Source organism: Lepidochelys olivacea (genome assembly GCF_965140295.1).
Source record: "Lepidochelys olivacea isolate rLepOli2 genome assembly, chromosome: 11".
Lineage (NCBI taxonomy): Eukaryota > Metazoa > Chordata > Testudines > Cheloniidae > Lepidochelys > Lepidochelys olivacea.
Window position 1 is genome coordinate 11,163,158 of NC_140421.1, and position 16,693 is coordinate 11,179,850.

The 16,693-nt window shown below is 43.4% G+C and overlaps 1 protein-coding gene across 2 annotated transcripts in view; it reads right to left on the minus strand.

Moving 5' to 3' along the window:
* The window catches only part of ADCY5 (adenylate cyclase 5), a 334,120-nt gene that overhangs the window by 80,451 nt on the left and 236,976 nt on the right, over positions 1-16,693 (minus strand). For both annotated transcript variants that reach the window (XM_084643409.1, XM_084643408.1), the window contains 4 exons: positions 11,659-11,770; positions 11,364-11,491; positions 7,335-7,493; positions 6,159-6,300 (listed from right to left, as the gene is read on the minus strand). In XM_084643409.1, coding sequence (XP_084499535.1) covers positions 6,159-6,300; positions 7,335-7,493; positions 11,364-11,491; positions 11,659-11,770 — 541 coding nt within the window. The remainder of the gene's footprint in view (positions 1-6,158; positions 6,301-7,334; positions 7,494-11,363; positions 11,492-11,658; positions 11,771-16,693) is intronic.

Consider the following 16,693-nt stretch of genomic DNA (forward strand, 5'->3'; position numbering starts at 1 on the left):
AAAGTATACTTTCAATTCTGTGGATGTTATTTAAAGACTGCTCTATCAGAAACGAGAATTTTTTTTAACAAGTCAATGTCAAAAAATTGGTAGCATCCTTTTAATAAACTATTTTCAAAGGAGGACCTAGTCTAATATATACACAAGTCACTGGAACACAAAAGTATTACATTCCTCCTATTTAATCAATGCAACAGAAAACTATGTAGATGCAAATAATTCATTTAACAGCTGAGAATGCAAACAGACAAAACAGCAGAAAATTCAAAGTTATGATTCATCACAGCAACAGTAAGTGGAATTTGGTATCACAATGTATGCCGTTAATTTTATGCCTTAACTATACTCCTGACAATGCTGAGTTACAGTGTCTGTGGGAGTTATAGGCCAGTTATTCAGACAATTGAGGTGTGCCCACATAAACTGGGAAATTGCTCATCCAAATGGCTCATTGCATGGATTTGAAAATGCAGTCATGGTAACTCTATGTAAATTAGGTGCACAAGTGTGCACCTTAATTATCAGAAATTCTGGCCTCACTACTGTGAATTCCCTTACTTTATTTTGTGTCAACAATAAAGTTGTATTTACCCAGTTTTTTTGGCATAATAATTGCATACGTGATTGATTGCATATGCAAATAAACATGCTAGGCCAAATTAATCACTGGGGTAAGGAGTGCCCCTCCACTGAAGTCAGGCAAACCTGTTCTCCCACTGATTGATTTTATTGGAACATGCAAAGGTGAGTTCTGTTTAAATTCAAGATTTTCAAAAAACTTAGACTAAGCATGCAAAATATCAGCTCCAAAGGTCATAGTTTCAGAAAGTTAGAAGCTGCTTAAAATGAAAACAGCTCTCTCAGTGATAACTGCAACTAAAATAGCTTTCTAGAAAAATAAATAAGACTTGCAAAGCCTGATGTAGATGTAACTGATCTTGCCTGGGCTGACATCAGGGTTGGAACATGGGACCTTCAATGCTAAAAGCATGAGCTTCTACCACTTAAGCTAAAGGACTGATGTCATTAACTGGAAACAGTAGCAGACTCAGTAACCTCTTACGTCAACCAGCTACTAGAGATGGACAAAGATCCAACACTATCTTAGTGTGGGTTACATGGACAGTGCAATCAACAGAGATCCTGGGCTGTAAGGTGCTAAATGCCACCAGCTCCACTTGAACTGGGTTTTGAAAGGGTTCATCACCTTGCAGAAATCAGGCACCAAGTGACCGAACTGTCCAATGAAGTGTTGTTCACCAAAAACAACCCTTCTTGGCAGAAAGGCCCAGGATTTAAACAGACCTACACTCTCACCCCTGGAAGGAGCCTGAAGATCAGAGGTGAGGTACATTGTGTGGAGCAGTGGAGGGTGAGGGAAGTTTGCCCTGCCACTACATCTGCTGTTCCTGATTTAGGTGAAAAAAAAACAGAGGATTTACATCTTTAGCCAACATGAAATACATTGCCACCCTGGGCCACAATGCGATACATACTCAGCTTTGTTATGAGAACTCCATAAACAGTGTGCGACTAACAGGAACCCAGACACGACGCACAGGAACCCATTACTAAGTCAGATGAACATTTTATGGAGGTTATTGGAACGGACTCCAATAAAAACCTCACTAAATAAATCATACACAAGAAAGTAGATAAAAATAGAGGGAATGGAAGCAAAGGTAAAACACTGGTACCTTGTCCATCTTTACTTCTGCAAAATATTAAGAAGGGTGGGGGTGGAGAAAGGGAAAAAGCTTTTCATTCTATTAAAATAGGTATTTAAATTTGGGCAGAGAGCTGTAAAAGATTCCAGCTCAGGGCTTCAATTACAAACTAGTGAACTGTAAGAGTGAGGAAGCTGGAACTGTGAGGCCTAGAACTCAGGACACCTCTCTTCTCTTGGACTCTTGACACTAGTCTTTGTGACCTTTGGGTAAGTCACTTCTTCATGCCCAGTTTAAGTATAGTAACTTCCTAAGCCACATGGATATTGCAAGTCTTAATATTAAGTGCTTTGGGACCCTGAGGTGCAGAGTACTATTAGCAGCGACATTACTTTAGAGCCGAGAGGTCCCAACTAAGACCAGGGCCCCATTGTGCAATGTTCTATACCAACACATAGTACGAGAGCTTAGAGTCCAATAGACAAGACAGGAAAAGGGTGGAAGAAATGAAGTATCAAACCCACAGGGGACTTAGGCAGAGAGTCACACAAGAAGTCTGCTGGAGAACCAGTAACCGAACCCAGAACTCTTGAGTCCCATTCCACCACAAGACAGTCTCTGCCCAATAACAAGGCAAATGTGGAGCGTGCTTTTGATCACACCTTTTGAAAATTCTATTGAAGTCTCCACTGCAGCCACCGTGAGGCAGCAGAATGTTGTAACATACTTTGAAGTACCAACATTCCACTTGTCCCAACAAAGATCTACAGATCTTCACAGGAACATACCAGATACTTAGTGTATTCTCCTGATGTAACAAATCAATACACCTTTCCTCCCCTGGACATGGGCCCTCACCAAAAGTGTGTTTTGCAGCAGTGAAGAGGGTAAAGTGTAAATATCTCAAGTGGCTTGAGCTGCCCACTGACAGGCCATGGTGTGTGGGACATAATGATCTTGCCCTGCAAACTCTAATAATCTTCTGAAGATTGACCATAATTAATGAGGTTTCTCTCTTGGGTAGATAGATACCAAAACATTAGCTTATCACCTCAGAGGATGAGAATCGATTTTCTTCCTTTTTTGCATTAAGACGATTTGAGGCTTGCTTCCCTTCCAGAGAGAATGTAACTGCAAATGATGATCTCAAGCTAATTTTGTATAGGCATAGTGGTCATTGATCATGTTATTGAAGCATGTCACCAGCAATGCATTTAACCTCATAATGCCCATGTTTATCAACATTCCCATTTTACAGAAGGAGAAACTGAGGCACAAATAGGTCAAGTGATTTCTTCAAGGTAAGACAGCAAGACTAAGGCAGATCTGGGAACAGAACTCAGATGTCCTAATAGTCCTGTGCTTTAACACAAGACAGTCATGCACTATAAGGTGGGTAGAAAGTTGGCTAGATTGTCGGGCTCAACGGGTAGTGATCAATGGATCCATGTCTAGATGGTAGCCGGTATCAAGCAGAGTGCCCCCAGGGTCGGTCCTGGGGCCCGTTTTGTTCAATATCTTCATAAATGATCTGGAGGATGGTGTGGATTGCACTCTCAGCAAATTTGCGGATGATACTAAACTAGGAGGAGTGGTAGATACGGTGGCAGGTAGGGATAGGATACAGAGGGACCTAGACAAATTGGAGGATTGGGCCAAAAGAAATCTGATGAGGTTCAACAAGGATAACTGCAGGGTCCTGCATTTAGGACGGAAGAATCCAATGCACCGCTACAGACTAGGGACCGAATGGCTAGGCAGCAGTTCTGCGGAAAAGGACCTAGGGGTGACAGTGGACGAGAAGCTGGATATGAGTCAACAGTGTGCCCTTGTTGCCAAGAAGGCCAATGGCATTTTGGGATGTATAAGTAGGGGCATAGCCAGCAGATCGAGGGACGTGATCGTTCCCCTCTATTCGACATTGGTGAGGCCTCATCTGGAGTACTGTGTCCAGTTTTGGGCCCCACACTACAAGAATCATAGAATATCAGGGTTGGAAGGGACCCCAGAAGGTCATCTAGTCCAACCCCCTGCTCGAAGCAGGACCAATTCCCAGTTAAATCATCCCAGCCAGGGCTTTATCAAGCCTGACCTTAAAAACCTCTAAGGAAGGAGATTCTACCACCTCCCTAGGTAACGCATTCCAGTGTTTCACCACCCTCTTAGTGAAAAAGTTTTTCCTAATATCCAACCTAAACCTCCCCCACTGCAACTTGAGACCATTACTCCTCGTTCTGTCATCTGCTACCATTGAGAACAGTCTAGAGCCATCCTCTTTGGAACCCCCTTTCAGGTAGTTGAAAGCAGCTATCAAATCCCCCCTCATTCTTCTCTTCTGCAGACTAAACAATCCCAGTTCCCTCAGCCTCTCCTCATAAGTCATGTGTTCCAGACCCCTAATCATTTTTGTTGCCCTTCGCTGGACTCTCTCCAATTTATCCACATCCTTCTTGTAGTGTGGGGCCCAAAACTGGACACAGTACTCCAGATGAGGCCTCACCAATGTCGAATAGAAGGGAACGATCACGTCCCTCGATCTGCTGGCTATGCCTCTACTTATACATCCCAAAATGCCATTGGCCTTCTTGGCAACAAGGGCACACTGCTGACTCATATCCAGCTTCTCATCCACTGTCACCCCTAGGTCCTTTTCCGCAGAACTGCTGCCTAGCCATTCGGTCCCTAGTCTGTAGCTGTGCATTGGGTTCTTCCGTCCTAAGTGCAGGACCCTGCACTTATCCTTATTGAACCTCATCAGATATTTTTTGGCCCAATCCTCCAATTTGTCTAGGTCCTTCTGTATCCTATCCCTCCCCTCCAGCGTATCTACCACTCCTCCCAGTTTAGTATCATCCGCAAGAAGGATGTGGAGAAATTGGAGAGAGTCCAGCGAAGGGCAACAACAATGATTAGGGGTCTGGAACACATGACTTATGAGGAGAGGCTGAGGGAACTGGGATTGTTTAGTCTGCAGAAGAGAAGAATGAGGGGGGATTTGATAGCTGCTTTCAACTACCTGAAAGGGGGTTCCAAAGAGGATGGTTCTAGACTATTCTCAGTGGTAGAAGATGACAGAACAAGGAGTAATGGTCTCAAGTTGCAGTGGGGGAGGTTTAGGTTGGATATTAGGAAAAACATTTTCACTAGGAGGGTGGTGAAACACTGGAATGCGTTACCTAGGGAGGTGGTAGAATCTCCTTCCTTAGAAGTTTTTAAGGTCAGGCTTGACAAAGCCCTGGCTGGGATGATTTAATTGGGGATTGGTCCTGCTTTGAGCAGGGGGTTGGACTAGCTGACCTCCTGAGGTCTCTTCCAACCCTGATATTCTATGATTCTTTCCTCTGTGAGTTAGGATAGATGTTCCAAAGTTTGAGGTTGTTCTGAAATAGTGTTTTGCTGGGTTCCATTATGGACCTGGAGACAGCTGCAAAATAAACATTCAGATCCAATTCACAGTTTGTCAGATGCTCAGGGGGTTTCAAATCTACAGTAGAGTTTTGATTAGTCTCAGATTAAGGGTAACTAAAAAACTGGGTTTTGATCCAGGCCCATCGCTACAAGCTGGTAAGAACTTCGGATAGAATACATAGCGTCCACTGGTGCTTGACGAACGAAATACTGGGTGAAATATCATGGTTTATGTTATGCAACAGGTGAAATTAGACGATCAAGGTAGTCCTTTCTGACCTTAAAATCGGTCATAATCTGGACACACACTGGTTATAGAGACTAGTTGCAACACAGCCCACTTTTTGTTGGAAGAGAGACACAGCAGAACCAGAGACTGTAGCCTACGACAATGGCCTGAGTCCAGCTCAAGTCAATAGTGACTGAAAGCTGTTACCTTGTGCTGCTTGTTCAAGTGATCTATGGGAAATGAATTAGTACTCTCAGTCCTGTTCCACAAGGACAGGCATCCACCATCCAAGCAGGCCCTAACTGATTACCTGGCTGGCAGAACCATACTGAGGAATGATGTACCATGGAGTGAAGCACTGTCACTAATTCAAGGTGCCCCGCTAGCTCATGTCTGAGGCACGCTAGTGGGCAGGCGGGGAAAGCTTCCACGGCTGCAGCCGAAGCCGAACCTGGCTTGGGGTATGATGGAGAACTTTGCTTTTCTCAGGCTAATAATTTGCCAGCTTCCACCAACATAAAACTCAGTTACAAAATAATCTCTCATGTGCTTAAAAAAAAGGACTAAGGTCAGATTCTTTTGTACAGACAAACTGTGCTTTGGGCAGGAACAGGGTGAGAAGAGGTGCAAAGGTGGCCATGCCCTGCCTTCCCCCAGACTCACACCTGTGCTGGGGGCCAGGAGGGAAGGTATGCTAGAAGTTGTTACACTGGGCCTCTGGCACTGGAGGACTTCCTGGCATAGAGGGAATCCTCTACTGGCCAGGAAAGTCTGGCTTTCAGGTTGCTGTGAGGTGTTAGGAGTGGCCACCAGCCAAAAACACCTAAAACATACATTAGTCTGTTTGCTCTTACCCGTTTTTGACTGCAGCGTACAATCAGGAAGGTCTCTATACTGTGCTCCTTGAGGTAAGCATTGCGTTCTCCTCCAAAACCCAGTTCCACCTCGTAGTCTCCATTCAGATAATTCAAGGTTGCTTTGGTAATGTGGATTCGCCTTGAATGAGACAAAAGGCAAATCGTGGAGTTCATTAGGCAGCTCTAATAATCACGTATCTAGTAAGCCAATTCCTGCCAGTGACAGATTCTGTGCGCTAGAAAAAACAGTTCATTTCAGGGTCCAATGCTGCTGCTGCTGACATCCCCTAGGAGTTTTGTCTTGCCTTTCAAAGGGAGTAAAATCAGGCCCATTGACATTTTTCCATAGAATTAGGTTAAAACACATTATCCAAGTTTTACATCCATTAATAAGCGTCCCGGTGGATGTAAGGCAGCCATTCATTCATTCAATTTGCTTGCTCTAACACACAGTAGACATGCTTGCTCAGCAACCAAAACACATTACACACACATGACTGAGACATGGGTCTACAAAGTCATATGCCATGGATACTCGGCTGCATCTAGCTTGCTATACCACATTAATCACTGTAGTATCCAGGTGCCTTATAGAGGTATGCAATCAAGTAGATGATCTATGTTTTCTACTCTTCCCTCCTAGGGGAGAGGAAATGTAGAAATATATGCAGAATAATAATCTCATGGGGAAGCTATGTCAGGGAGTTGGTCTTCCATTGGTCCTTAAGGTAGTGAAATGTACATTTATTTGGATCTCTTACGGAAGGGTGTTCCAAAGCAGGAACAACATTTCCTTCTGATGACCAGGTGATATCTTCAGCAAACATTTATTAGCATATGGTTACACCTCTCTCTAACCACGACCCACTGTGATAGGGATCACACAGAGACATTAATCCCAGGTGTCACTTCATCAATTTCACTGGAATTATTAAGAGGATGAATTCCATTCTTTGCATATAAGGCATGTCCACCCTGGGTGACTGCAGACCTATTGTGGACAGAAGTGTAGGGTTGAGAGGAAATAAACTAGCCAGTGAGTGCCCAAATTAAAAATTCTGCACCACACTCATCCTATGACAGACAAACAAACTAACCAAAACCCTCCTGCAAGTCAAAAGCAAACTGTCACGTGGATTGACTCACGACAGCTTTGGTGAAGCAACAACTTACCCTGCTTTACCTCCGGCTTCCATGTGATTGGCTAGCGTGACATCATTTGACCACACATCAAACTGCCACTTCCTGAGGCCCAAGACTCCACAGTGAACTCTCCCGCTGTGGATCCCAACCCTCATGTTCACGTTGACTCCTGTCACCTCCCGGACCAATCTGAAAAGAGATGCAGAAAGAGAAGGATGTCTCTGGGAAGTATGTGCCTGTATCCAGTGACATAACTTGGCTCCCAGAGCACAAAATACACAATTCCCTAGAAATTATTCAAACACACACACAGGGGCTGCTCATTCACAGTTCTTTAGCTACAGAAATCAGACAGGCTGTACTGCACTTTGATAAGCCAGGCAAAGTACTAATTAGATAGGGGTGTCCTTGGAATAAGTTCTTGTCCTCTCAACTTGGTCGCAAGTTCAGAGCACATGGAAAAATTCTCTGGGAGGGTGAAAGCACTAAGTCTTGGTCTTTGATTTCCATACCAAAACTGGACATAACCTCCCAGCTCTCTGAACCTCATTAAAAGTAACAGCATGTTGCAAAGAGAAAAAGGAAATGATTTTGAGCTCGTAATTTGTCTGTATGGCACCAGGCATCAAGTGTTCCATGGATGAAACCTGATCTGTGTGTGAAATATCCACTGCAGTTGGAAACCTTGAACTGAGCTTTAAGCTGCAGCCATTGCAAACCACAGAACCACATCTTCTGCACTCACTCCAAGTGGGCAGCTACAAACACTCAGACTCTCATTTTAATGAGCTCTTGGATCCTCTGTTTGCTCCCAAAATGATCACTGTCATACTTGGTGGGTTTTTCCTTTTTATGGCAAAAGTTTACTTGAAGAGCTCTTCACATGGAAATTCTATTTAGGAATTCAGGGGGAGGGGGGACCTACGAAGGGTCTGATGGCCTCAAGAAGGCCAAATGTGGCTTATAGTTGGTGATGGATCACATCATTACCAGAATGCCCATGTTTCACAGAGAAACTCACCTGACAGTTCTCTTAGTTGTCTATGGGGTTCAGAGGGGGGGCAGGGCACAGAGAACAATCTGAGAAGTTGATTCTATGGGCCAGATCCTGTATTTTCAGAAAACGCAGGGTCTTGTACACAAGGCAAATCCTACTCACTGCGATCGTCCTGACCATTGCCCTGTTCTGTTCCTGCAAAGACAACCTAATCTCGGGGAGGAGCCAGCATTGAAAGGGAGATGTTAATTCTCCAAGAAGCTAGTGCATTCTGCCCTAATCACCTGATACGGGGCTTCACAACCTCAGGTCTGGCAACATACTTGTAGCAGTTGTATACACTAGTCAATAAAATAAATTTCCCCAAATTCGGTTTCAATTGTTTATTCTTTTCTTTTCTTTAAGAAGGTTTCCAACTGCAGTTCATAAAAGTGGTATTTTCAACTCAAAAGCCTGATCAGGATTGAGACCTCATTGTTCTAAGAGCTATACAAACATAGAGGTAGATATGGTCCCTCTCCCAAAGACCTCACAATCTAACACTTGACATGTTTCTAATGGCAAAAGCCTGATACTTTGACTTACCATGGTGTTATCATTGAACCTTGTCTCATTGCTCCCAAATGAACTGATAACACAGGCTGTTTATTTTTTCCTCTTGTTTTCTTAAAGATATATACATAAATAGAAGCCTATCTTTCCACGTACTCATCGCGGTACTTACGTGTCCTCTGTGCACCGCACTATCTAGTTTTGAGAATATTTATTTGTAACCAATTATGCCTATGTTAATTGATCTGCTCAGAGCTGGAACTACTCAATATAGGTCCAATTCTGTGATGTGGTGAGTGTCCACATTTCCTTCTGATTCCATTGGGAGCCAACATGTGTTCAGTCCTTTGCAGGATCAGCTCCTATAGCATTAAAGGATCTAAAACAGAAATGTAAAGGCTCTGCAGTTCTCATCTCCTTCAGTTCAGTAAATTGGATTGAATTTCCACTTTATCTTGATCAAGTCTCAAGGTACGTATTTACTGTGCTGGGTACAGTACATCCTTATTATTGGGATTTTTTCAAGGGCATAAACAAACACCCACACATCTGTCTCATTTTTCAGATCACAAGTATGTGGTTTGAAAAGCAGCATTTCCACATAAGAGACTTCTTTATAATACTAGTATGCAACAACTATTCCTCATTTCATACACAATGCATACCTGGACTATTATATATATATAAAATAAGTGTACTTCACTTATTTTTACATGCTGCTTCCTTGCACTTTTCACCTTTGAGATATATATATAAAAGGAGTTGTGAATAACCTACTTTCAATGGCTGTAGTAAAGAATCCCATGGAATTGATGTGGAGTACAAAGAAGTGGCAGGTTAGGCAGCATCTTATTAAATGCTAAAAGGAATAATTTCCAACAACTTGTACTACCAAGAAAATACTAGGTCTATTATGTTTAACAGCAAAGGTCTCACTTTCTACCGTGAGTGGCTTGAAAGAATCTATAGCTCTTGACAGATGGCTTTGTAAACCCACCGCCCAGCTGAGTAACACTTAGGGTATGTCTACACTGCAGTTAAACACCTGCAGCTGGCCCACGTCAGCTGGGCTGTGGGGCTACAAAACTGCAGTGTAGATGGCTGGGGCTGGAGCCTGGATTCTGGGACCCAGGGGCGGGTGTCCACAGCAAAGTTTTATAACCCTGTCTGAGCTCCATGAGCCTGAGTCAGCTGACACAGGCCAGCTGCAGGTGTTTAATTGCAGGGTAAACATACCCTATGAAGCCTGAAGAGTCTAGGCTTCTTTATTGAATTGCAACCCATCTTGCCTTGAAAAAAATACCTTGGGCTGCTAGTACCCTAGGGTTTACAAATAACTCCTCCTCTACCTTTAAAGCTTGCCTCCCACTTTGTATGGGATGAAAGGCATTTAACAATCTGATTCTTTGCTAAATCGGGAATAAGTGATTTTCTGTTCTCACTCCCCCTGCCTCCCCCAACCTCCACCTACTCTAAGGAACACAGGGAAAATGTTTCAGATTTATTAACAGTTACAAAGATCTCTTGAACATTGTAAAACAGACTTTATCATTGCTGAGCCTTGCCCCATGTGTAGTTACTTTTGCCTGTGCACAGGGACGGCAAAGCAGGTGTTGAACACTACTGTTCTGACCCGTTGGCTTTATACACTCGCTCAGGGCAGTGTAAACAACTGAAAACAAGGCAATGAAGCATCAGGCTGCTTATCTGTGAATAAACAGCCAAACCCAACTGTTTGCTGCTAAGTAATTAGTCTGAAAGAAGCCGTCCACCCACCAATAAACAAATCCTCTGATCTTGTGACCATCTTCAGGAAGATGACTTGGCACAGGGTGGATGAAAGGGTGATCTGTGGCAGTTGTTAGGATACGATCCTCTTTCCCCATCCCAAGTACACACTCTGCAGCTGCTACAGCACCCTCAGGCTTGCAGTGGCATCCATGGTTGTGGCACCAGCAGCATCCTTCAGTGCCCTGATCCTAACCGCCCCCTAAGTTGGTGTGGCTGGAGCCTTTCTGGTGCACAGGCCTATATCATATTGTCCTCATGTAGCTTCACCAAAATCCTGTCCAAGCCTTTCCTCCCCCTACACGTTACATCTGCACCCTATTGGGCCTTTTTCAAATCAGGTTAGTAGGCAGCATTTTTCCCTTTAAGCAGCAAAGGGGCAAGCTACTGCAGAATGACCAGCGGTCTACAAAGGTTACAGACAGATTTCCATTAGAAACCCTCTTTTCACATGCCTCTTCCTTGCTGAAAAATTCTCTTTTGGGACTGACACCTTTCATGCCTAGGATGACCTACACCAGTTGCGGGGAGGGGAAGCATTTTAGATGCCCCAGATGGTTCTAGTGGAATCAAGCTTCCGTCTTTCTACTGTCAGGTCCATTTGTGTGCCAGTTCTGGTCCCAAATATACCCTCTCTCTGCTGGCCTCTAGCTCAATGAGCTAGCTACCTCATGCATTAAGAGATGGAATAAATTTCTCTCCCTGGGGAATCTGCTACTTACGAGATAGCCTCTATCATGTCCATTCCCATTTCAACACAGCAGTGTGCATGGTCAGCTCTTGCTTCTGGTAATCCAGACACGCAGTAATAGCAATCGCCCAAGATCTTTATACGTAAACAGTGATTTTCCTACAAAAAGGAAAAGAAAAAAGAAAGAGATGGAGAAGTATGAAACTTCGTTTCATGTTTGTAATAACTTGCCTTTTAGGGCAGTGAATGTTAGAAATCTAGTGAACCGGTGCAGTATGTCAATCGTGTAACAGGAACCAAAATCAGAATTATAATAGAAAACTTACAGCTGCAAGCTTATCAAATCTGGCAAAGAGCTCATTCAGCGTCATGACCAGCTCCTGAGCTGTACACTGGGAGGCCAGGCTGGTGAACCCCTCTATGTCTGCAAAGAGGATGCTATGGAAAAAAAAAAAGAAAGAAAGACACAGACACAAGTGCCATTAAATTATTATATTGTTGCCTAAATTCTAATCAGCTAGTTAACTTCTTAAGAAGAACACACAGGCTGGGAGTCATGCAAGTGTCTTCATTCATGGCTGGTATCGATCCTTTTCCTCAACTGTCCAACAGAGCGCACTCTTGGTAATTTCCCTCCTTGTCCCATTTCTGCAGGCTCCACTCAGAAAAGCCACACTCCTTTGTCCACTTTCCTGCCCCCCATAAGAAACTGAGGTTTTTCCTGTAATATCTAAATCTAATCTCCTTGCCCCACCCCTCACACAGCTTTAATGGTCTGGTTTTCTTGTGTACAACCCAGATCCATTACTACTGCAATAATAACAACAGTACTCTGCTCATACTTTGTAGCCAGGGACCTTACAGTGCTTAACAGATGCTAAGTGCCACAACACTCCCTGTGAGGCAGGAGTTATACTAATTGTGTGGACGGGTAAAGCAAGGCACAACAAGGTTGAGTAAAATGCTTAAAGTTGCGCAGTGAAGAACAGGACCCAAAAGTCCTAATTACCAGTCCCCTTTTCTAACCCACTAGAACACACTGCTCCAGAACCATGGAATGTCATAGCTGATCTCTGTTCTTTATGCACCAGGCAAGGGAAGTCTGCAGTTTTCTTATAGCCCAGCCTTCTTAGCTTCCTTTTCTCACTTCTAGGTTTTTGGTCTGATTTCTGAAAAACTTACATAAATAATATTTCACTCTTACATAGCATCTTCCATTCTGAATGGTCCCAAAAGCACTATACAAAACTATTCACATATAGTACCCCTGATACACTGTCACCACTGAGGATGGAGGGCAGCAACCTGCTAGCGCAGAGTGCTGCTGCAAAACAAGAAGGGAGGGCAGGACATTCTTGCCCAAAACACTGGGGCAAACCACTTCTGTTACAAGAAGTGTCACGGGATCTTTAGCATCTGTATAGAGCAAATAAGACTAAGCCTGTTAAGATTTCATCCGAAAGACCCCTAAACTGCACCACACAAACAGACACGAAACTAAATTATTCTACCTTGGAAAAAAGATGAGTTATCCCTCCAGGATTTGATTCAGTTGGGTCTCAATATTACAGACGTGCAGTTTAGGCCGTTGTGGCATCTCACAAAGCAGAGTGAGATGCCACATTACAACCATCTCATTATTTGCTACCGGAGATCTCTCATTTGTTACTCCCCAAGAGCTGCTGCTCTAGCCAAACTGCAGCGGGCGTATTTTCAGGGATATCTTCCCATAACATCTTAGGACATGAAGTAGTGCAAAAGTGGCAAAAAAAATGTCACGAGTATTTTGAAAATGCTGAAGAACATTTTGGTTCAGCCACATTTGCACCCTGTTTTCTCATTTCCCTTCCATATTTCAACTCTAATATCGGACCACACTGCATGAAATCATTTTGATCGGGCAGATGTTGAAGTTCAAACACAACAGGGAAGACAGAAAACAGGGTGCCAAACATGCCTGAATCAAAATGTGGTTTGGGATTTTAAAAAAATGATAAGGAAACATTTAATAAATCAAGCTTTCATATCATTTGCAAACAAGTTAAAACAAAAGAATGCAATTAAAATAAACCAAAAATTAAAGATCTATTGAGATGCATGTATAGTTTCCTAAGCAACCACAGATCTCCCTTGAAGACCTTGTACATTTTAATCTTGTGTTGTATTTTTGACCATGAGCATGTATTGTTAGAACTGGCTCATTATAAAAATTGGAAAATGTCTGATTCTTATGCTGGCAAAAAAACCTAATCTTTCTGTGGGCTGAAGAGCTACATGAAAACTACTTTCATACTGTTATTTACTTTTTTCAAGACAGGAGTACTCTGTTAGGCACCAGTACAAGACACAAAAGCATTTAAATGGCCCTATATTCAATATAATTCTCAAGCCTATTTTCCCTTGATTGGGATGGGAGGAAAACTGGTAAAATTTCACTAGGGAGCAAACGATGAAGTCCTTATCTTGCTCAGGTCCCATTGTGTGGGCCTGTGCACACTACATAAATGACATTATAGTTACAGCACAGCTAGGGCTTCTGCTCACTGTTCTCTTCTAGGCATTCCTGGAGATACTACGCATAACGCCTCACATAGCGTCACCACCTGGGCAGTATGGTGGCTGTCTCTCACACAGAGAGATTACTCTAATGATTCTGAAATTAGGGTCAGTGCTAACGCTAATATGCACACAATAATAACTAATGGTCCCCCTGGCCATCATGTCAGGTAGGTAATGGACACTCCACAAGAGCTAATCCTGGTAATCTTTTCACTGAAAATGGAGTAGTTTTCAGAGGGCTTCATAGCTGATTTGCACACAAATTTATCTTTTCCAATTGAAACTAAATGCCTACAAGATCAACATTGCCTTCAACTTGCAACCTTTGCTAGGTGAGTAAAAATTGCTTTTTGTTTGAACTCTGATGAATTAAAGGTGCCATTTTGTCAGCTTGGTCCTCATCCTTGTTACAGGGAGAGAGCAGCTATGGCCCCTATTTTAGGATTCCACATCTGGCCCTCTGGCTGAATTCTGGACAGCTGTGCTATAGTGTAACACTAGATTAAACCCTTCAAGGGATATACACTAGAACCTCACAGTTACAAACACCAGAGTTATGAAGTCAACCGAACACCTCATTTGGAACCAGAAGTAGGCAATCAGACAGAAGCAGAGACCCCAGTACAGTTCTGTGTTAAATGTAAACCACTAAGAAAAGGGAAAGTTTAAAAAAAAATTGACAAGGTAAGGAAACTCTTTTTGTTCTTGTTTCATTTAAATTAAGGTAGGTAAAAGCAGCATTTTTCTTCTGCATGTTCTGGTTGGTAAAGTCAAGCACTCAAAAGTTAGGAAATACTAGTCTTAAGATTGCCTGTGCAACATCAGTTTGGCCCTGTTGTGTATATGCATTATGATACTGTGTTTAATTAGATGTTCACATACTATTTTTTCCATAGGACCCCATCTCACTCAATGAATATTTGAACAATGAATACTCAATAATGAATACTCAATAATATTTCAATATTTCTTTTTATCCTCCTACATGTGGCCCAGGACTTACTGATTGCACATCATTCAAACTGTGCACCGAATACAAAATTATGAATTTCTTCCTGGTGCTGTCACAATAGTGTACAATGGGTTAACAAACATTAATTAATTTAACTTCACAACACTTTGAGATTAGATGTTATTATCTCCCTTTGTACAGAGGGGGAACTGAGCCACAGAGAGATTAAAGACAAAACTGCTAAAAGTGTTTACTAATTGCGGGGTCCCAACTTGAGACACCTAGGCTCTGATTTTCCAAGTATTTAGCATTTCTATAGCACATTATATGTTGAAAGCACAGATCCAATCAAATTCAACTGTACTCATGAGCGCTCAGCACCTCTTCTGGGTTGGGCAGAGGTGTCTCAAGATGGGCACACAGAAAACAAGGAACATGCAGTTAATGACCACCTGTGTAAAGCTGGGTTTATGTGACTTGCCCAGCATCACATAGGAACTCTGTGGCAGAGGCAGGAATAGAATCCAGCTCTCCAGGGCAGCATTCAACTGCCTTAACCATGAAATCATCCTTTCCATTCCTCCCACCCCTGCCTCATTCAATGGACACCTTTCAACTTCTGCAACAAATGAAGCAGCTTTCTACAGCCAAGAACCTCCTCCATTCTAAGCCAGTGGTGCTTACACTTTTTCAGTCGTGCCCCCTCTTACCAGTAATGGAATCTGTCTGCGCCTTCCTCCTCCATTACTGTGCAGCCAAGGCTTCCTCAGCAGTGGAGCTTGGGCAGAAGGCAGAGCTGGGGGTGGAACTAGGGATGGGGAAGGCGCTCCAGCTCAGAGCGGAGAGGGAATGAGGGCAGAGCCCATCTGGGAGCGGAATGGAGATATTGCTGGGGATGGAGCTGGTCTGGGGTCAGAGAGGGAATGAAGGCAGGGCTGGGCCTGAAGGCGGAGCAGGACTTGGGGCTGAACAGGGTTGGGGGAGCAGCAAAGCTGGGGCGGAGTTGGTCTGGGAGTCGGGCTGGAAGTACAGCACTCCCCTCCCCCTCCCCCGAACATCCCTCTGCATCCCCTTACGGGGGCGCGCCCCACAGTTTGGGGACCATTGCTCTAGACCCGATTCATCCCCAGAGCACCACCCTTCCAGTGTACTGAATGAAGCAGGGTCCTGTGAAAAAATAGCAAGTGATCACATAATTAAAGACTGCATGATAATGCAAACACACAAGGGGGATGAATTGAAGGGGAATGGGCAGCCTTTGTTCTGGCATTAAAGTTTTGTGTGCTTGACTTTGAAACTGCAACATTCTTTGAACCGTTTTTTGGGGTGGAATAGATTTATAGGTCACAATTTAGGACTATTATCATTATCTAGTCTGACCTCCCACTCCTACACAACACAGACCACACATCATCATCCCGCAGGCAAAGTCAGAGCTTCTCTTTAGAATGAAATCTACCAGAAATTCCCCCCAAATGGTTGATCAGATTTGTGGGACATAGAATTGAAAGAGGAATTACTGTAATTATGCCAAGTTATTCTGAGGGAAAAAAGGAGCCTTTGTATCTTAATTCCACCCCACTCGCCCACTTCCCACCCTTTCTTTGTCTGGTGCCATTTACTTAGTGCTGCTTTATTTCAGGCTGCTCTTAGAAAATAAAGGTGTTTTGTTCAAGGAGGATGGCAGGGGCATCTCTATTGGAAAGCAAAAGTCAAGCCAATTATTTTGCAGGATTCATCAAATGAGGCATTTTCCTACAGGTGAAAGTGGACTACGCTTATACATCAATGAGTGCAAGACACTGCAGTCACGCCCCTTCACAGACCAAGAGTCAACCAGCATTGAAATT